Genomic DNA, 21,307 nt, shown 5'->3' with positions numbered 1-21,307 from the left:
TCAGTGTCCAGACCAATAGGAGAGGACACAAAGGATTTATGTGTGTGTGCCTTCCAAACATCCATTTATACAATTGGATCTTCCCACTAGTACCAGGCAGCATTCTGCCTGCTCCCACCTTCGGAATTGTGGAGATGTGGCTACCCTCTTCTGTCAAGGAAAGATTATTTTTTGCTAATTGTTAGGATGCTACTTTTTTTTTAAAAATGAATTTGTTTGAAACACACTGTCACTTACAGAAGAGATGATACAAAGGCAAAAATGTAAATCAAGTTAGCTTGTCTTCCCTTTTTTGCATCTATTGCTGCAGTGGAAAAAAATATTGTGTCCATTTCTCTTGATACTGGTTGACTTCTTCATATTGACATGAATGAATTTGGGTAGCAGTAATAGACATAGGTTTTATTAAGCATGAAGGGTATTCTGACTTGAGAAAACCTGAAAAGTGAAACAGGACAATTTATTTGGAGAAAATACATTGAATTTTAAATCACAGAAGTGATTTAAAAGCTTTGATTCTCAAAGTATTGAGGAATTCTTGAAGCACTGATCTGTCATAAAATCTTGAAAAAATATAACTGACTTGACAACCTCTGAGTTGCTTGATTAATACAGATTTTGAATTCCTAGACTTGTATTCCACTGCTTTATATGTGCCATGGTACATACTTTAGTTTTAGAGTACTCAGATTAAATTTGTGATCTCAAACTGGCAGAATACTGAGGGAGGTGATAGTAGTGGGTGATACTGCATCTGCTTCTTTATATTTGCAAGAGTTTACAGACATGTTTACATTTAGCTGGAATTCATGTATTCCTAATCCATGTTTTCTGATCTCCTAATGATTTGAGTAAAATGTTTATATTCCTCAACTTCAAAGTATAGTATTTGACAGCTCATTAAAAAAAACCAATCAGCTTACCTGCGGGTTTTGCCATATTCATTCGGTATCCATGTGATTTTCAAATGGAAACCGAGTTTTGAATATTGCTTCACTTCTTTTATATATACAAGGCACAAGAAGTATAAAAAAAACTAAAGAAGGTTCTTGGAAATTCTCTCTGGTTGTGCACCATTGTTGTCCTCAGTGTAGTGGAAGGGGCCAGAGTTAATACCCATACTTGTTCCCTACTGAGAAATTCACAGTGAATCTAAGTCCCTTGTTGTGTTTTGAAAACTTTTTTCCCAGAGGCTTCCATTTTTCTAGTTCCTTTCCTTGGGTGTTTGTTTTTTCAGCTTTTCTACTGGATAAGAAGTTGGACACCACAGGAGTGTCAAAGTGAACATAAATCAGTGGGAGCTGGAAATGAAAGTTGTACTCTTAGTTGTGGAGACACATTCCATCACATGAGCTAACCTAGGTGAAGACAAGAAGTAATCAGATAAGCTTCTAGGAAGGGAAGTTATGGTTATGGTACAAGGAAAATAATAATGGTCAAGGCAAGAAGAAAAACAGCATAATTGCAGATGGTGTGGACCTGGGTCATAGGAGAATTGTAGTAACCTCCACAGTGACATATAGGTAGATTGGTCACTTTAGCACTGAGAGACAAAATGGATGATTTTGTATGGGAGGTGGCTGCCTTGCACCTGGCACTGCTAGGATTTCTGATCTAAAAACTCTGTATTAAAACTAGAGGAATGTGGTCAGCCACACTGAGGGGAGAGCTGGCAGGGGCACAGGAGACAGAATGTTCTCAGGCATCTCTGGTTCTGGTTGTGTAAGTTCTGGTGTCTACCAAATGGGCCCTGACCACAAGATCTGGAACTGCTATCTAGATGCTCTGATAGACTCATACAAGTGTAAGGTAGCACTAGTTGTACAGACTTCAAAGTAGAACTCAAAACTTTTACAGTAAGAACTTGATTGCCAGGCATATAAAATCAACACAGTGCAGCATGTGTAAAAAAACTGTTGTGGGATGAAATAGTTGCTTCTCTTTTATTATTGTAGTGTGTGACCAGATAATTTCCTACCAATAGCAAAATGCAGCAAGATAATAAAGCTGCCTAAAGTAAATTGCATAAAAATGGTTTTGGGTTTTTTTTTCAGTTCAGAACAGGAAAAGATTAACTTTTTTTTCCTTCTGACTGCAGACTGTTAGCACAAGTGCTTCAGGGAGTACAAAAAAACAAACTATATTCAGTGTGGCTGGTGAGAAAGGAAAACCTGAGTAGTCATATTTTTTTTTTGTTTTGTTTTGTTGGGTTTTTTAAACTGTGTCTCCCAGCAATGTCATGACTAGTATAATGCTTTAGCTTTGAAGCAGGATCTTGGATTAATTCAGTTTCTGTTAATTGTTAATTCTGTTTCTGTTGTCAATTTTAGTGCAAATTTAGTGTAATATCAGTGTCGTGTAATGGAAAGCAGCTTCTAGTTCACTTTCTGCGGTAGGTCTGTCTGGCACTTTATATGGCCAGTTGTAATCAGTTGTGGTATCATTCAGCTAATCAATAAAGGTTTGCATTAATGGAGTTTAACTATCTAGCAGGCATAAATATTCTTGCTGTCACTGAATAGATGAATTTGTTTGCCTGCTGTAAATCTTACGTTTCATATTTACCCATATATACTTGCAAAAAAACCTATATTCTTTATGATACTTTTATTTTTTGTCTCTATTTTGGAAAAAATAAAACCCTTACTTTTTGCTAATACAGCTGGTACTTTGAGTGCATTAAAACAGCTCAATTGATTACTTCTGATTTAAAAACTTCTGAGAAGGAAGTTGCACAACAACACTGGGAGCTCAAATATGTGAGTTTTGGCAAAGAGCTGCGGAAGAAAGGCTTGTCTGTAGCAACCTTGCAAGAAAAGAACTTGACATTTTGAAAAATTTTTATTGACCGGTGTGGACAGGGAACAGGAAGTCAAATCACTCTCACAGGCAATCTGCAGCCTCTTCCTTGCTGACCTTTAAATGCCACTTAGTGTCATCAGAAAGTCAAGGAAATGCTAATAACAGGGCTTGAGGTAAGAAAGTTATATATAAGGAGCATACTTTAAAAACAATCATAAGCTGATTTCCATTTTTATACACATCTGCTTTTGTAAAGCTGAATTCTCACAGCAGTACAGCTATATTTTTAATAGATTACACTTACCTTTATTTATATATGACTTCAAAATTTTCCAAGTATCCATAAGATACCAGAACTTCTGTTTATCTTGAAAAGGAGGTAATTTGAAAAAGATAGTTTACAATTGCATTCTGGGTTGATGACCTTGGAACAGAGACTGGCCTCAGCTTTAGGCTCTTAATATATCTTGTGTTGAGTTCAGCAGATATGGGACTTTAGGAGTCTTGTAGAAAGCTGACTGCTTGGTGTCTTCTGAAAACGAGAGTGGTATGCGTACCTCACCAGAGTACTCTTAGCCTTCATAATTCTGTGTTTTTAGCAGTCCTTATTTACCCTGCAAAAATGTCTTTGATAGCTAAATTTCAAATAGAAGAACTAGTAGGAAAAAAATCTTAACATTCAATTGCTGAACCCCAAAGAAAACACCTGGTACATTAGGAAAGAACAGGATGTTCCTTGGGTTTCAGAAGTTTAATAAGAGGGGGAAAAACCTAGCTAGCAAGTTTAACATGAAATGGTGATGACACGTGATGGCACCATAGGTTGGTACGGCAGTTGTTTCTTGCCTCCTTCTGATATCTTCATGGAATTGAAATGGGCTCTAATCCATGATTGTGCTTCAGTACATATTCCAAACCTATGCTCAGCTAGTGTCTAACCTGACTGCTGACCTATGCTGGTCTGTCCGGTTTTGTATTGGGTTTGCTTTAATTCAGGGGGAAAAAACAACCCCAAATCAAACTGCTTCTTTTTCTTTCTAGTTCACATTAATTAATTGCTGTTTGAACTGGTAGCAAAGTGCTCCGACACTAGTGGCTTGGACTGTGATTTTGCAAGTTGAGACAGTTTTGAAAGCTCTTTATATAATTGGTTTCAATGACTTTTCTCTTATTAATTTATTTTTTCTTTTTTCCTTTTTTCTTTTTTTTTCCCCCTTGTGAAGCACATGGATTCTGTGAACTGATTTGGAATCTAATTTGGAATCTAAGCAGAGTATTCGTGCTAACCTGTTTGTCAAATGAAATGGGGCTGACTTTTTTTAGCCAGCAACATTGGCTTCAATTCCTGAGCTTGGCTTTCCTCACTTACACTGCTGTCATTTCAGAAATTCAATTTTTTCTTTGATAACAAATTAGAAAAACAAGAAATGAGAGATGGTTAGAGTATTTGGCATGTAGATATCATGTCCCTGCAATTTTGCTTGATTAATGTTGTATGCTCTTAATAGTTGCCTTTGCCTTGCTAAACTGCCTGAAAAACAAACCTCTAAAATCCTGTGATTTGGAAAGGAACTACATTGCATGTAACCCAAGGTAAAATATAAAAGCTGGGTTAGGTGTTGTCTATTGGTATTAGTTTTACAACAAAGGACAAGTCATACCATAATCGCTTGTGTCAGTGTTTTGTGTCCGGGGTTTTGTTTTTTCTCTTAAAGCTAATGAAAATGACTACACACATGGGAGAATTTGAAGGTCTGACTCCAGTTAGGCAAAGCTCTTGTTGCTGCATGAGAGGGCTTTCCAAACTAGTTCAAAACTGTCCTCATTCCGTTCCTCTGGAAGCTGTGGCAAGTTTTTGTTTTAGGGCAAGGCTATTTACATGAGCATTCTTGAAATGCTCAGTGATGGAATAATAGGCTTGATATAAAGGTTGGACTTGGAAAAGAAAAAATAGATAAACTTGCAAGGTTGGGGTTTTTTTCTATCATTCAAGTCTTTTTATTAAAAAGTACTTATAGCTTCATGGAAGTATTACCTTTTTTTCCCCCTTGTATCTTCTGTTAGGAAATCCAAGCTTAAAAACAGGACAAAGCAGCTTTAACCTGTTTAGTTGTTCATCACTGTGTTCCTTCCCAATGACCTGTAACTTGGAAAAGGATTTTGATAGCTCTTCTGCCGCAAGATCTTGAAATAAGATTGAATATTCATTTTAAACTGGTTACAGCCTATCGTCTTACTAGCACTCTGTATTTTTAGTGCTAAGAGGGAAGTCTTGGGTTTTTTTATTATTTTCACACATCGTTGTCTAAGATTTCTCCACCCTTTTATCTAGAAGGTTAAAGGATTAATAGAGTCAAAGCATACCTGCAGAACCCACTTTGAAATTGTTTTGTTCAGTTGTTTTGTAAATGTGTGAAAAGAGGAGACTCTATTTCCCTCCATGAACCCATTGTTTCTGTAGGAGTAAATAAACTTTATTTGATAGGACCTTGTACAGTATGCCCTGATAATGACTTAAAACTTTTAGCTTACAGATGTGATCATTATTTTTTCCACTGCGCAAGGTACAGGGCCAAGACAAGACTAGTTCTCTATAATTTTATACCTAATCTTTTAAACAATACCTTCTACTTCAACCTTTTTTTTCTTCCTTTCCTAGAAGGGTAAAGATACTATTGAGGCCACTCAATTCAGAGAAATTAGTGATGAAAAAGATGCAGCAAACACTGCTTTCAGTCAGAGAAGACTGGTATCATACTCCACTTGTGCTAAATACATTATTCCAAGATGAAGTGTGCTGTGCAGTGTGCAACATAAAAGTTAACAAAAGCATCTAGGTCAGTAATTCACATCACACACACAGTAAATGCAGGACAAGGCACAAATCTGTTTGCATCTCAGTTGCTTTCACAGCAATCTATGGAGCATGGAACTTTCCCAGGAAGGAGCCTGTATTATACATATTTTTGCACTGCTCTTTTTTTTTTAGCTCTTTATGCTTTATCAGTGCTTCCTCAATGGTCCTAAAACTAAATGAATTGTGTTTTTCATCTTGCTGCCCTGTGTTTTCCATTTCTTACCAAAGCTTGCACTTGGCACTTGTGGAAAGAAATTATCTTTCTTTTTTTGAAAGTAATGGCATTTGGGGTGGCCTTTAAGTTCCCTGCCAGTATGTATTCTGTGGTTTTGGACAAAATTCCACCAGAGAGCTATATGTCCTTGATTGGAGAGTTTTGAAATTGTGGTAGCATGTTTTGTTGTGATAAGAACAGCATTATCAACCATGCTCATCAGCCTATGTTTCCAGAAGAGCTATTCAGCTCCAGGTCATGGTGAGGTGGTATCAGTGGTGATTCCACAGAAGATATTTCTGGGAAGAACTTACAGTCAAATAACTTAATTAAAAAGTAAAATCTTCAGTTTAATATAGAAGGTTCTCTTAATTAAAAAAAGGAAAAGGTGACTCAGATTTTGAGGGGAAAAAAAAATCTTTTTGCAAGATTTTTATTAGCAGAGTAAAAAATAGGTATCGAATTTAAGAGTAAAGACTAAAGTTAAAATAGTTAAAATGCACATTTTCAAGGAATCCTAGTTCTAACCTTTTGTATTTGTAGATTTGCTACGATGTGACTGCATATGTTTCTGTTTGCATATTAATATAAAAATGTATTAAGATTCTGAAATGCATTAAACTTTTTCCAATGATTTTGTTAAGTTTTCAATGAGAACTAAAGTAATTTTTAACAGTAAGGAAATTCTGAATTTTCTGTTTCTCCTCTCATCTGGGCCTGTTAGAATCCAGAGTGGTGTCTGTCAGTAGGACTTCTTTTCACCAAGTTAAATGGTTGTTTTCAGTAAGTTTTAAGTGATTATGCGTGATTGTGCATATAAATTGGAAATAGTTTAATGGCAGCAGAATTTCTCTTATGTAAATCTGCCGAGAAGACTCAGGTGTATCAGGGAGATTGATAACAAAATAGACAAGCCTGAGACACTGACAGCCTTTTATTAATACAGTGTTCTCATTTAAGAGTAAATCTTGCTTCCAGAAATGTGTAACACTTGTAATTTAAATGCAACTGCAAATGCATTTGGATAACTGTAATTACGAGTCTTGATGTGAACTTTAAATTTTAAATAGCAAGCAGCAGCAGTGTTCCCATCAATACTACTGTTAAACCACAGTAGGTGCTTATCATGCCTCCTGTCTTATTAATACTGCCTGTAAGCTTTGTTCCAGTCGACCTTTGGAAGTTTCCAAAAGTTAGCGTTTGCAATTCAGCAGGTTTGGCAGAGGAGCATACATGATTATTCATATCATTGTTTAAACGGTAACCAGATGTGTCTTGTTTTTCTTCTTTCTTTCCCTTTGTTTTTAAAGAGTGAGTTTAATCCAAGATGTTAATCCATTTACAGGGTTTTTCCACAGCACCAAATTCCCCTTCGGTGAATTCTCGTTCCAGTAGCCTGGGTTCATCACTGTCCCTTGGTAACATCTCTGGAATGACAGCAAACCCAGAAGTGAAAAAGCGCAGAGCACCTCCTCCACCAGTTGCGACGCCGGTATTGCCGAACGTGGAGGTGAAGGGACAAGAGAGGACAGCAGCACAGGTAACAGTGACACTGCTGGATGGGCTCCTTTCTTTGCTGTGCTGGGTACCATCCATCCATTCAGCAGTCCTAAAGCCATTCACAGGTATTTTGGTCAGCTGTTAGCTACAGCTGACCAAAACTCCCATCTTACAAGATAAAATTACCAAAGGTCTTAGTGTTTTGTACACATTTACTGAGCTCTCTTGAGACTGCCCCGAGCTTTCTGCCCTGTCAAGAACAATTCTAAATCAGAAAAGGTTTATGAAGCAATATGCTAAGAGAAGGAGGGTAAAGAAAAAGTAAGGCAGAAAAGCTGTAAATTTTATAAGGTGTCCTTACTGAGTCCAGGGCAGTCCTGGAGAACAGGTGAAAGTTCTAACAAGTGACAAAAACCTTCAGCATACTGTTTTGTCTGGATACTTTTCAAGCTATCACCTATATCCCTGTTTCCAGTTCTGCCATGGGATACCAGAATATCTACTCTGTTTTCTGAGTTACTATGTGACCTTTTAAAGCAGTGCTCTGGTTTTGTTTTTATAAAAGGTCATTGTTCCGCAGTACATTATTGAGAATTAAACAGAAATGGGGGAAAACCTTTCTGAGAACCTAAGTCTTTGAAAAGAATAGAGCTAACGGAAGAAGAAATTGCTCTTGCTTTTATAGTGACACTCAGGTGTGTGTTACTAAACCTGCACAAGTCTTCTGGTTCCACCAGCAATAGTATTGTAGGTCTAAATATAAACTGTAGAAATCAGCATGTAAAGTTATATAGGGAGGCCAAAGAGTGCAAGGAACCAATATCACCAAAGCTGTGTAATGTGGACTGGCTCTTACCTGCTCAGGACTTGTCACCTCTACAGCAGACTGATCTTCGGAAAGCAAACTGTTCTAGTACAAAATGGAGTCAGAAAGGAATCTTTGAATTCACTACCCAGGAAGAGGAGAGGAGTCTGGTGCTCAGTCTCACTCCCTGTCACTCTCTTATTTATCTACATTAAGACATATGTTAAACACCTTCTCAGGTGAAGCATTCTGTAAGAAAAGTTGATGCACACTCTTGGTAAAGGATTGTGGTTTTTTATTTTCCCATTCTTAGGTTATCTAAGTGTGATTGCTAGAAGATAGTAGTGTTTCATCTTTCAAAATTGGGATAGATGCCTTGAAATAGCACTTATTTATCGATACAACTGAAGAGAAATAACAGCATTTTTCTAGCAACACTTGTGCAATTTTTTTCTTAAAATTTCCTTTTGAAATTCCTATGTAAATATTTTATGAGGTTTCTTGCATCCCCCAGAGTTAATGTGTTTAAGGTAAATACATTTTTTCATGCAAAAATACTGTGGCATTCTGACTCCTGAGTTTATACTCGCAGGATAATCGCAGACTGCATTATTCTGCCATTCTCTTTGGCTGATCTCCTTGCAGTATGGCATTGAGATTCTAAATTGGGATGTACAATTACACTGTAAATCTAAACTCTCCTTAAACATACTAACATTTCTATTTTCAGCATTAGGTTAAATAGGTTAAAATGCTGGTTTTCTGAAGCCATGGGTAGAAAAGTCTGTGGTTTATATTTTGCAAGTAGTATACAGTACAGTATAAACTTCAAATTCTCTTAGTCTGAAGGAAAAGTTATGGTGAAGAAGGGAAGAAGATGAAGGTTGTGTCAGAGGATTTTCCATATCAGAGTTCATTTTGGGCAAAAGAAATGTCCTTTGTAGCTGACAAAGTCAGTGAAGACCACAGTAAAGGTGCTAGAGTGTATTTGGCTGCATTTGTTAAGTAAAGGATATCTTTCTGGAAATAATGGCCTAGGTCAAAATGTTAGAAAGTTATGGTGTGTTTCTGAAGCTCCCAGGATGAAAGTTCTCAAAGGCTGCCATATACTTTTAACAGGAATGGAGTAGAATGGAAATAAGGCACAAGTTCCATAAAGCAATCAAAAACTGAGGGAAGAAATTCATTATTCAGTATTATGGGGCAAAGTAGCAACGGAGATATTGTTTATAAGAAAACCTAAATAGTTCCATTTTATCTACGTGCAGACAAGCCAGTTTGCTGTGAAAATAGAGTAAAAAATCTCAGGGTGTAAGTTTATTTCTTTAGTTTATGGGAAAGAATTAGCAATGATCTTTTTTTTCAAGGAAGGACGTCAATTCCTTATTAATGGACTTCCTTCCATAAAAAGATAAGATGTTTGTTTAGAAAACTTTATTTATGTGCAACTGTTACTAACAGGAAGATCCTGCAAAAGGGGAACATGTTTGTTTCCAGTGAAGCGAGAACACTAATAGAAAATGAAAAGGTGATATTCTGAACTTTCAGAAGGTTTTTTCTTTTTTATCTGTCTGGTTCCATAAAATTGTATAGGAAATAAAGTACTGTAGCTGTTATGAACACCTTTAACTTTCCAAACCAATAAGCCTGTTATTTTTAACCCATTGTTATGTTCCAGGTATAAATGATTCTTTAGGGTTACATATATGTCATCTCCCTGCCTAGTGGTCCCAAACAAAAATTTCCATATGTATGAAGACTGGGGTGTTTTAGTTTATGATGTACATTTAGATTTTCTGCACTCATTTTTCTGCATAGGGGACTTATTGCAATATAATTTTACTGTTTTACAGCTTTTGTTCCTGTAGGGCTTAGGGTAATTTATCTCCTTGTGGATAAGGCCCCTGCAGTAAATTTATTTACTTTTTAGTGAAACAACATTAGTTTTCCATATCTATTTAAAGGTAGTGTTCCCTCTGTAACCATTTTAAATCTACCCTAGAAAATATTAATGTCTGTTCAGAGTGTGCTGAACATGCACTAGGTAGTTTGCAAATGAGTTTGCAGGGTCAAAGAAAGGAGTCTACAGATTTCTTCCCTGGAGACTTCACCCCTGTTTTTCTTAAACATCTTCCAAATGATGCTATTTAGAATAATGAGAAGTCACTTGAAAAAAATAATCTTCAAAATGCTAGGGTATATAACAATTCCTGGACAAAATCCAGGAGGTTTGATGCTTATGAAGCAAGGAGGTCCTCTCCTTTCTTAAGCTGCACTTTTAGAAGGTTGTATTAAAAATCAACAAATTTTTCAGATATATTTATTTCAGATTTATTTATTTATTTGTGTTGTTTTCTGTATGTAGCTATTGACAAACTAATGTATAGTATACTGTGGGTTTTTTGCCCTGCTTTTTACATTCCTCTCTTCTCCATTTAGATCTCAATGTTGGATTGCTGAGGATGGTTGTTGACTCTGAATTATTGGTCAAGACCATATTTTAGAGCAGAATGCTTGCACCCAGTGTTTGATCAAGGCTGATATTTTCTCACCAATTATAACTGACTCATTGAAGAGTCTTACTCACTTGAACAAAAAGGCAAGAGAGATAAAAGAGAGCCACAGCCACTCTCATAATTTCTGGCAGTTTTCTTTCCCATTGTCCATAGTTAAAATAAACCAATTCTATGCCTAAATGAAAAGTTTGGCTTTAAGATAATTATTATAATGTGGAAAAAATGTAAATGAGATTTTCATATCTTTCCTGGAGAAAATAAGATACCCAAGACAAAAATTTGCCAAATGTCTTGCTTATGTAGAAGATATTTTCAGTAATTGCTATGTTTCTGCCATCTTCATTGATGATCTCTTACACTGATCACCAAATAGGGTGCTCATCTCTGTCTCCCTCTATGCTGGACATAGCAGCCTCCTGCAAAGTATGCTGCCAGTGCATATTGCACTTGAAAGAGTGATGATTCTGCTGGCAGTCATGGACAGGAGTGTTGCAGAGGTGGCAGGACTCTGGCTTAGGCATCCTATCCATTTAGCAGCATTTTCGTGCTTTTGGTAGGGTTGCTTTTCTCACAGCAGAATTCATGTTACAGATTATTTACTGTCCTTTAATATTTAAACCAATATAAATAGAATACACCAGGGATTGAAAACTTAGGTCCTCCCTATGTGGTCGAGCATATTAGCAAGGAGGAAAAATACTCCAGTGAAATGTCCTTTCTGGAAGCCATTGAATTTTTACCTATCTACAGGCACCCCTGAAACACTTGAAATGACACTGCAGATGAGCACAGCATATAGTGAGAACATACCTGGAATTAATTCTGCCAGCAAGAATCACAGAATAATCTTCAATCAGTAAAAATAGAGGAGAGGCAGTAAAGGAAATGTATGAATAATTTAATATTGGGATCATAATTAACATACTAAATTTTTTCAGTGTTATTAAACTGTAGACTCATGCAAATTTTTAGAATCAGTCCCTGAATTTTCAGTTCTTTAATTCCCCTTTTGTATGTGTGTATGCTACAGGTATGGACTTGGAAGCTTCTTGGAACTGTGACTCATAATCTTCCTTAGAATTAAGATGTATTTTTAAACGGTGGCCAAGATTTTTAGAAATGGTTAGTTCAGCTGTCCATAATTAGGAAGCTGATTCTGGAGCTTGATGTTTTCTGAACTTTTAAGATGTCAGAAGCTACGTCTGGTTGCTCAGCAACTCAGTATCTGGCCACTGTGATTTTAATATCATATTATTTTCCAATGTGCCACCTTCTGTCACCAAAGGAATTTAAATTGAGGTTGTTAATACAAAAATCTGAGCAAAGCAAGAATTACTTCCAGTAATGTTCCCCCCAGCACGGCAGGGTTTTTTTGCACAGTCATCTTTCATGCATTTTTGCACAAAGTGATAACCACTCATCCACCTTGCTTCTGTATAATCTTAATGCCACAGATTTGTGGTTAGCTGGCTGCAGGGATAATCTTGATTGATATGAAATCACACTGTTACTGTTGTTCTCCTCAGGTTTTCCAAATGACATATTTCCCTGTGGCTGCAAATTGAGCCTTAAAGCCACGAGCACAAAGCATCCTGTAGAACAGTGTAGAGTAAGTTCTTGCCATGTACATCTGTATCAGTATGGATGCCACCAGTAGGGCTCTCTGTGTGTCCTGTGAGTCTTGAATCTGCCTTGTCCCTGGGTATTTCTAATAAATCTGATATTTGAAATAATAATACTCCTGCAGTTGGCTTTCCCTCTGAGAAACAGCCAAGTCTTTAGGAAGAACCTGTGTTTGTCTGGATGGCAGCTTTTTTTCCTCATAAATTTTCTTGAACTATGAGATTTGACATTTTTTAAGAGAAGCATGATAACAACAGTCACTGCAGTTGTGGGAAGTTGAGGGACAGAAGAGTCACAGCTGAATGACAACACCTACCACGGCTTCTTACAGAACTGAGATTTATTGTAGCCAGCTGTCTAAAACCCACTTAATTAACATCACCTATAGAAGCACAGTACTCATACCAGCTTCTTTTCATCTACTTCTTCTTTTGTGCATCTGCTGCAATTTATTATTTTCTAAATTTCACTCTGATCAGAGTTCTGTGTCCCAAGAGGAACAGTTTCAAATTAGTTTAGATTTACCTGGTTAGTAGACCCTATTTTTAATAGAAAATATTGCAGTCATACTTGGAGGGGTTTGTTTTTGTACTTACTGCAGCAGGATATGTTTATGCTATAGGTATTTTCTTCTCTTCTACCTCATACTTTATTTCACTTCTTCTGTAAAAGATAATGGGCAGTTTGTGGGGGACATATGACAGATGTATTCTGTTTTAATAAGAAGCCCAGAATCCAACAAAAGGGTGGATGGCTTCAGATTACTTATCTCCCTTTCATAGGTTACACCTAAACCAGAAATGTCTACTAGAAGTCAACAAGATATGAATGCATGCTTTTTTTATCATCTTTTAGAGAGGAAGGGAGGTTTCTCTTGACTCAAAGGTCTTCTGGGTGAGGTCTTCTCAACCTTTTTCTTATGACACATTTCCTTTCTCCCTTAAGTGTTCTGTGAATGTATTTTCATTTTGCTTTGTGGGTTTTTTTTTTTTTCTGTGGAGCATCCAGAAGTCTCCTTTGAGAATAACAGATACATTTTTTCACATTCTGAGGAAGGATGCAATGAATCAGATTTTGCTGTAGGAAAAAGCTGTTTTTCAAAATGTGTCTTTTATTTCTACAACCTATTGTATCTTCTAGGTCACTTCTCAGGTTTTTATAAGTTCCCTGAGAACATGAAAGCAGGATTTATTCAGAACAAGGAGGAAGAACACTTGACTGACTTTTTAATTTGTTTAAAATGTTGATTTAAAGTTAACTAATGACTGAGTTTATATGCCTTTTCCATTGTTCTGATTTAAATTTTCTTTTTGTGCACAGAGGCCTGAAATGTGAATACTGCATGTTATTTTTAGAAGTGTCTTTGCCTTTGTTCATTAACTGAGGATGTCATGAGTGTTAGCTGTGATCTTCTCCAGTCTTTGTGGCAGACTTGTTAGAATTCTCAGGCAGTATGTGATATCTCTCAACAGCATTTTTCTGATGAGGCAGAGATATTGAATCTTTAATAAAGACGCTCTTTCTCTGGAACACTGTTCAAATGCCCAAGTTATGTAAGCCTTAAAGAAGGAAGCTAGTTTTTTGTATTAGAGTTTGGATATTGGGTGCTGGAGTGCACTTTTTACTGCTGTATGATGCCAAATTAAGAGGCTGAGGACTTCTTATGTGATTGACATGGGGCAATGTTTTGATAAGGTCAAAGAGTAGCTATGTGTCTCTGTTAATACAGATTTACAAATAATTATTGATAAACAAATTAAGAATGGAGATAATATTTGTTTTTATTTGTTTCTGTGTTTCACACCAAATTCACGTAGCAGTTGCTTATTTTGGATGTACAAGGCTGTAAATACTGCATGGTAAAAATTTTCCATTAGGCTTTTAGTATCTATGGTTTTTTGTGCTTTTCTTCCAGTCATTCTGCCTGGAATTTTAGTTAGAAGCTAATTTATTTCATTTATGCGTTCCTGTAGATGTTGAGAGTTTATGGGTATCATGGGGTCTTTTGCCTCTGTTCATAGAGCCATATCGAAATAATTTGTCATACACTTTGGCCAGAGTCTTTAGCCTGTTAGTCTGGGATGGTAAAACAGTTAAACTTGGCTTGACATTTTTCACAGGTTAAGTGGTCTGGCACAGACAGATAATGACCATCAAGCTTGTCCAATTACAGAGATAAGGAGTGCACTTCAGTTCTTTGTCTGAGGAGTACATTGTAGTTCCTTTGTCGGAGCAGCAGGTGTGTGAAATATTCTCAAGATGATGCACTAGAGACTATACTGCTATCTGCAGTAGGAAAGATTGTATAAAATAACTGTGTCTGTAGTAAGTCTCCACTATGAAAAGCAAAGAAATAGAGAAAAAAAAATTACTGAATAATACTGCTAAATGCTGCCAATGCCACATTCTGGCATGAAGAAGTTCAGAAAAAATAGGTGAAAGACATAGTTGCTGTTTGGAAAGTAAGAGAAATAAAAAAAAAAAAAAAACCAAACCAAGCCTCCTTAGGTGGTTTATGTACTGGCAAAATTACTGGAAATATAATAAAGAATTTAACCAGTTATCATCTTTATAAAGATAGTGAACAGGGTAAATGTAGCTTTAGTAAAAGAGAAACCCTGCTTTACAGGGTTTTTTCCCTTAGAGTGCTCTTGATGCATTCAGCAACCAGATGGGTGTGATCTGGTTGATACAGTCTGTCTGGGTTTCCACAAAGCTTCCAAGTTCCCTCATCAAGAATTTCATAAGGAAACCAAGTCTCAGTTCCATAATAAATAAGATCATCTAACTCTTAAATAACAGACACAAAAGAAAAGATGAGAGAGATTGCAGGTTAGGACTAAATGATCTGCTCATCTGGTGGTGAAATGTTGCAGAAGCCTTGGAGTATTTTACCATCCATGTCAATCATATTAAGAAATGACCTGAAACAGAAACAGTGAGAATTTTTGTTGCTCCTACTTGAGTTATCTGGATAGCAAGGACCAAACTGAGTACGAAGAGGAACAGTTAGAAGACCTTATGAGACTGTGCACTGGGAGCACTTGCAGATGGAAGTAGTTAAATTCAGTGTGGGCAAGGGTGAAGTGGTATACATGAGAAAATACCACTCTCAATTTTTCCTAAAACCTTGTAAGATACTGATCTCTCTGCTGGCAGTAACTGATTAGGAAGATCTTAGGATCAGATTAGGATTTTTATTTTAAAAAAGTCATCTACAAGCTCAATAGCAATCAAAAAAGGAAATCAAATTAGAATTAGCATTTAGGAGAGGAAAAATGGGTAAAAAAGATTGTTTTATTACACCTCTACATTGTGAGCTTTTTTATGCCATCTTAAATACTACAACAGTTTTCTCCTTGCTTCAGAAGGATATTACAGAATAGGATGAGACTCATGGAAAAACAACAAGGGTGATCAAAGGTGTGGAGTAGTTTAGTACAGGGTCAATGGTGCAACTTAGGTAAACCATGATTCTTCATCTTGAAAAAGTCACTGAAGACAATGGATAAAGATTTGACTTTTCAGCCAGCCGTTATAAGAGCATTTGGAGCTAATAGGAAACAGGCAAACTCCCAAAGTCAAAGCACATGGATCTTCATTGACTTGGTCCACCAAGGTTGTTATGGACACTAAAAGTTTACATGGGCTTAAGAGGAGACTGGACAAATGCTGCAAGAATGACAAATCCATTATGAATTTTGAAAGATAAATCACATCAGGAAGTCCATAAAATGAAGTTGGTTGGTGGCCACAAAAGTATTTGGGAGAAGGTAGTACTAAACATACCTTTCCTCTTCTTTTGCTCCTGTAGGTACCTGCCACAGTCTAATAAAGAAGCCTGAGCAGAACCCTTGATCTAACACAGGCAGCTATTTTTGGAGAATACTGAAGAGGGTCATACCCAAATGATTGTCTCATATAATCTGATATCACTCCAGAAAAGTCACTGGCAGCATACACGATGACTTCACTAGGTCTTCTTATCAGTGGTAATTTGATGACCAGAAAAACATGTTTCTCATTAAAAACAGAAACAGCTGCCTCTGATTGCTATTCCCAGTCATCAGTCTTTGTGTTCCTGAGTACAAAGCTGCATTTGCAGAATGGGGCTGGAAGTTTTGCCAGTAAATCATAGGACCAATAAGAATTTTGCACCATGAACCCTAAAGCAACTTGCCTGGTATGTGTTTTATGACTTGGTAGTGTGACTGTAGGATCAGAGCCCCACAGGAGTCTGAGGGTCATATTTGCAGGCCCCTTAGGCTGCTCCTCAATATTCTGAAATGCGCTTATACAGCTCATATTACAGGTGACTGGGAGCTGTATGGGTGATGTCCAGTGGACTCTACAGGATGTGTGCCTTTTATTGACAAAATAAAAAGCAGCATGAAAGATGTGATCCCTTTGCATTTCAAATCAGTATCTGATCCAGGTGCATGTCAGATACACTCTCTAGGTTGCAGATCCTCTGAGGAAGGAACTGTTGAGACACTTCTGTCTTGTGCAGTGACAGGGCTATTGTTTTACTTAGAAAATGATGATATTTCTACCCTTCAGGAGATAGAAAGTCAATATCTTTGGGTGTTCCCTCCATCTATCCACTTTTGGTAAATTTTTAAGAGTGTATAAGGGTGGAGCTTTTCTTAATGACTTTCACTTAATGGCCTTGTCAAAAAAAGCCCTGTTCAAACTGTTGCCCCTCACAGACATAAAATTTTGTGATGACGCACATTAAGTTTTATAGAAACAATTGTCTCTGTAAGCAATCATAAACCTGAAAGGCTTTATGTATTTCATATTTCCAATGGAGCTGAACCTGGTTAGTGCTATCCTATTATAGAGACCATTATCAAGGTGTACAGAACCAATTAGTAGAAACGAGTGAGTAGTAAAAAAAGCTGTGGTCTTTAAAATGCCCTATACCATGGTAAATGACTAAGAAATTAAACCTCAACAATTCATTTCCAATTTGAAGGTGTTTTGTTCATTTTTTAAAGAGCTTTAAACATGACATTCAGTTATCTGAATGAGAAATATCCAGACTTGTTCATGTTTTACAAAACAACAATCAGATAGCAAAGATGAAGCCAGCTGACAGCACATCAGATAATGTTTGCTGTGCAGTTTGGATGCTTAATTTAGCTAACAGCTGCACTTTAGTTTGGATAAATGATGCAGGCCCAAATTAAAAGAAAAGAGTAAAGTGCAATGATGGCTGAAGGCTTATCTTGCTGTCATGTAAAGCATGAAATTTAGGAAGGCTAAAAAAAGCTGCTAGAGAAAGGGAGTAATTTGTACTTCTTTTTATGATAGAAACAGCTCCAAAAATTAATTCTGGTGTATGCGCACTTAAACACATTAATTCTTTTAATGTAGTTATTAAAAACTACAGCTTAAATGATACATGCAGTGTAGTGACTACTTTCTCAATATCTCCAAAGAGCATCTGTTAAAGGTATGCTGTAATAATGTATTACAGAATTTTTTTCTGTAAACCTCTAAAGAAATTCTCTTGTTTCAGTCCAAATTGCTACCCATCCTCTTTATTGGTCCTAATGCTCAACTTCATGTTGCTGCACATTTATTTACTAACAGCATGTGTCTCATTAAAAAAAGAGAGTGGCAGAAAGCATTTTAATAAAATGGCAACTCTTTTTTTAGGCAGCAACTTATTTTCCAGCTGCTTTTTTGTCCCTCCTTTTCTTTCAACTCTTTTTTCCTGTAATTTTAAATAGAGTAAGGTGTCACAGTGTGATGAACTATTTAAAAGGAGTCTAAGCTTTCTCAGTCAAGAAGCAATTAACTACAATTGATTATATTTTTTCCTGAAGCTTGGCCAGTAAGAACTAGGAACTAGTTCAGAATTTCAGTAGAGGTTTTTGCATTAGTGAGAAGGTACAGCCTCTCAGAAGTGCAGTTGGAGATAAGACTCATTTTGCAACACCCCTTTGAGAAAATCTTTACTCAGATAATGTTCACAGTCAATTAGCAGGTTTTGCACCAGAAGAATTTAAAATTATGTATTTTTACATTGTAAGAGGAATCCACTGTGTGGGTTTTTTTTTGCAGTTTCATAAATAGGTTTTTTGCAACTTTGTCCAGGAAATAGAAGCAATGTCAGTTCAGTGGTGATTTAAATTGCTTACCCGCTTTAACTGAAGGCTGGACTTTGTGAAGTGCTGAGTGCTTCACAATTTGACTTGGATGACTGTTATTTTAGAGGTATTGGAGAATGTAATTATAAAAATTTGTAAGGGTCCTCCATGGTCTACTTTCCTGTTGTTTTGTGAAATGTATTTCAGTCTTACAGTCTAACCTGTGTAGCTGTTACCTCTGAATTGACATCAAAGTTGGAGTTACCTGGTGATGTTTAATATATATGCAAGAACACAAGCAAAGTAAGCTTACAGTGTCTTTACATTACAATTTAACATACACAACATAATAATCATGCAAAAATGCAAGATTTGTTTGGCAGGAGTACTTCCATTTTTTTTTTCAAGAAAACATATGTCTTGAGAGTTGAATCCTTGAATTATGTGCAAGAAGAATTCCTGGAATAGTCTTTTATCCAGCATCAATAGCATTCTTGATCTTTTGCAATAATCCAGTTGCTTCTGGCTGTGAGTTCATGGTTCAGTTGCCAACTGTTTCTGAACAGACTATACTACCTGCCTTGGGAATGATACCACAGCTTACCATCTGGTGAGATCATGATAGCATCGATTGACCTCCACATGTGGTCTCTGTCAAGCACTTCATTGAAAACTGGCAAGACATTGGGGCCGGAACATACTGTTCTATGCAGCCCTGAATTTTGGCAGGATTGCAATGCTCAGTAAGTAAACTTCATCTGGCTTGCAAGTCTCAGACAAATAGAACAGGCTGATGTCATCGTAAGCTTTGACTCTCATTAAAGAAGAAAGTATGTGTCAAGTAATTATGAGGCTTTGTTGGGCACGGTATTTAGGGGAAGTTAATAGACAAAGATCATTTTGAGCAGCAAGACTTCTGAAGAGCAGGCATTCAATGAGCGATGAAAAATGACCCTAGCACTGTGCTTAATTTAGAAACTGGGTTTGCATCACTTTTCGAACTTTGTTTCTAACTCCACCTTACACAGATCCTAAATTAAAAAGGTAAAAATTGAAAAATTAACAAAGTATGTGCTGTGTTAATCAGGTCTAATTCTATGGCTTAATAGTATAGTCATTGTTTAGCCAAATAAGAAAATAAGGGAAAACATCACAGGTATAATAATTAAAAAAAAAAAAAAGTTCTCTGCTATTTCAAGCTATTTTTCACAGAATCATGGAATTCTTAGGGATGGAAGGGACAGCTGGAGATCATCCAGTCAACCCATCTGCCAAAGCAGGATCCCCTAGAGCAGGTTACACAGGAACACATCCAGAGGGGTTTTGTCCCAGACAGGGAGGCTCCACAACCTCCCTGGACAAGGAGTTCTAGTGCTCTGCCACTCTCAAGGTAAAGTTCTTCCTCATGTTAAGGTGCAACTTTGTGTGTTTCAGTTTGTGGCCATTGCTCCTCATCCAGTTGCAGGGCACCACTGAAAAGAGTCTGGCACCATCCTCTTTAAAGTTGTCATGGGTCACTTGGAGAAATAGGCATCTCTTTTTTTTTTTTTTTGCAGTATGCCTGCCTTAATTAGAATATGATTTCTTGCCTCCTGAGACCCAGTAGACAACCCCTGAGCCCTGCTCAGCTCTATGTTGCTGACACTTCCAGGTGTGGCTAACAATCAGTGTGCCATGATGGGTTCCTCAAACAAGTCTTCATAGCAGAATCTATTTGTAATTTTGGATAATAAAATTTGACATTTGTGGTCAATAACTTGATGTAGAACCATGTTATGCTACAGTCCTAGTAATAGATCTAATTGACACTGTGGTACCACTTTGTTCTTCCCCCCTCTTCCTGCCTTTAGGTTGTGGAAATTCAGGGGCTTTTGGCTGGTATTCATAAGTGCTGAAGAGAACTTGACTTGAGTGGGAATTTGAAGGGGGCAGTGGGAAGGCATGGCACAAACAAGATGATTGCTAAGGGTCCCTTCTAACCCAAGCCATTCCATTGACCTATTGAATGGGAAAGGAATCAGAAACTATCACTGAACTTGCTGCCTAAACCATGTTTCCCAGGTTTTCTATGTGCCTGCAGAAGGAGAAGGCTGATAGAAGGGGGCAGAACACTGGAAAAAATCAGATATTGTTTTCTCTAAATTGAGAAGACTGCCAAGGTGATTGCCTAGGACTTAGTGCTAAGCACTAGAAATTTAATTTGGCTATCTCTACACAAGGAAATTGACAATTAACAAAACAAATGAACATTATTAAGAGTGTAAGATGTTAATTGTATGGTTCTAACTAAAAAGATATGCGCAAATATGAGATTAAAATCTGGAGGTCAATTTTGCCTTTTTGTAAACTTCTGTAGAGGAGAAATGAACATTGGTTTGTGGTGGTTTGAAAATGTGATTTTTAAGTGTTTGAGGGGTTCTTGTTGGTTTTTTTTCCCCCCTAAATGAAGACATAAATGAGGAAAATTACATTGTATTCTGAGAAACAGAGGAAGTTCAATTCTTTGCCAAAGCAAACATCCGCAGACTTGTGTAGTCTACATGTTTCAATGCATGTGAAAATATTTGGTGTTGTAGAGTGATTTCCCTGAGTGGAAATAATGCTGCAGCTAGAAATGAGATTTTACAAAGAAGGAAATCACAGCTATCTTAGTAATTCAACATCTCAGATTTGTTTATGGATAGTTTCCTGTCTGACACATTTAACTGAACAAGTTAAAGGGTTTAAAGATTAAAATGGCATTAATTTTTAACTGTCCTTGACAGTGACATTTCACAAAGGGTGTGTTCTATAAAAACAGATGGAAAAATGAGCTTGCCCCTTCACCTTGTACTGGCTTTCTTGTGTTAACTGATTTAGCTTTCTGTCACCAATCAGCCAAGTATTCAAGGA

The 21,307-nt window shown here is 36.9% G+C and overlaps 1 protein-coding gene across 3 annotated transcripts in view; it reads left to right on the top strand.

Annotated features, from left to right (window-relative positions):
- The window catches only part of COBL (cordon-bleu WH2 repeat protein), a 157,568-nt gene that overhangs the window by 77,484 nt on the left and 58,777 nt on the right, over positions 1-21,307 (top strand). For all 3 annotated transcript variants that reach the window (XM_071454868.1, XM_071454859.1, XM_071454874.1), the window contains exon 9: positions 7,219-7,413. In XM_071454868.1, the coding sequence (XP_071310969.1) occupies positions 7,219-7,413 (195 nt within the window). The remainder of the gene's footprint in view (positions 1-7,218; positions 7,414-21,307) is intronic.

Source organism: Agelaius tricolor, unplaced genomic scaffold (genome assembly GCF_023055355.1).
Source record: "Agelaius tricolor isolate 1412-34295 unplaced genomic scaffold, bAgeTri1.0.p SCAF_2, whole genome shotgun sequence".
Lineage (NCBI taxonomy): Eukaryota > Metazoa > Chordata > Aves > Passeriformes > Icteridae > Agelaius > Agelaius tricolor.
Note: the sequence above shows the minus strand (reverse complement) of the source record. Positions and strands in the feature narration are given on the sequence as shown.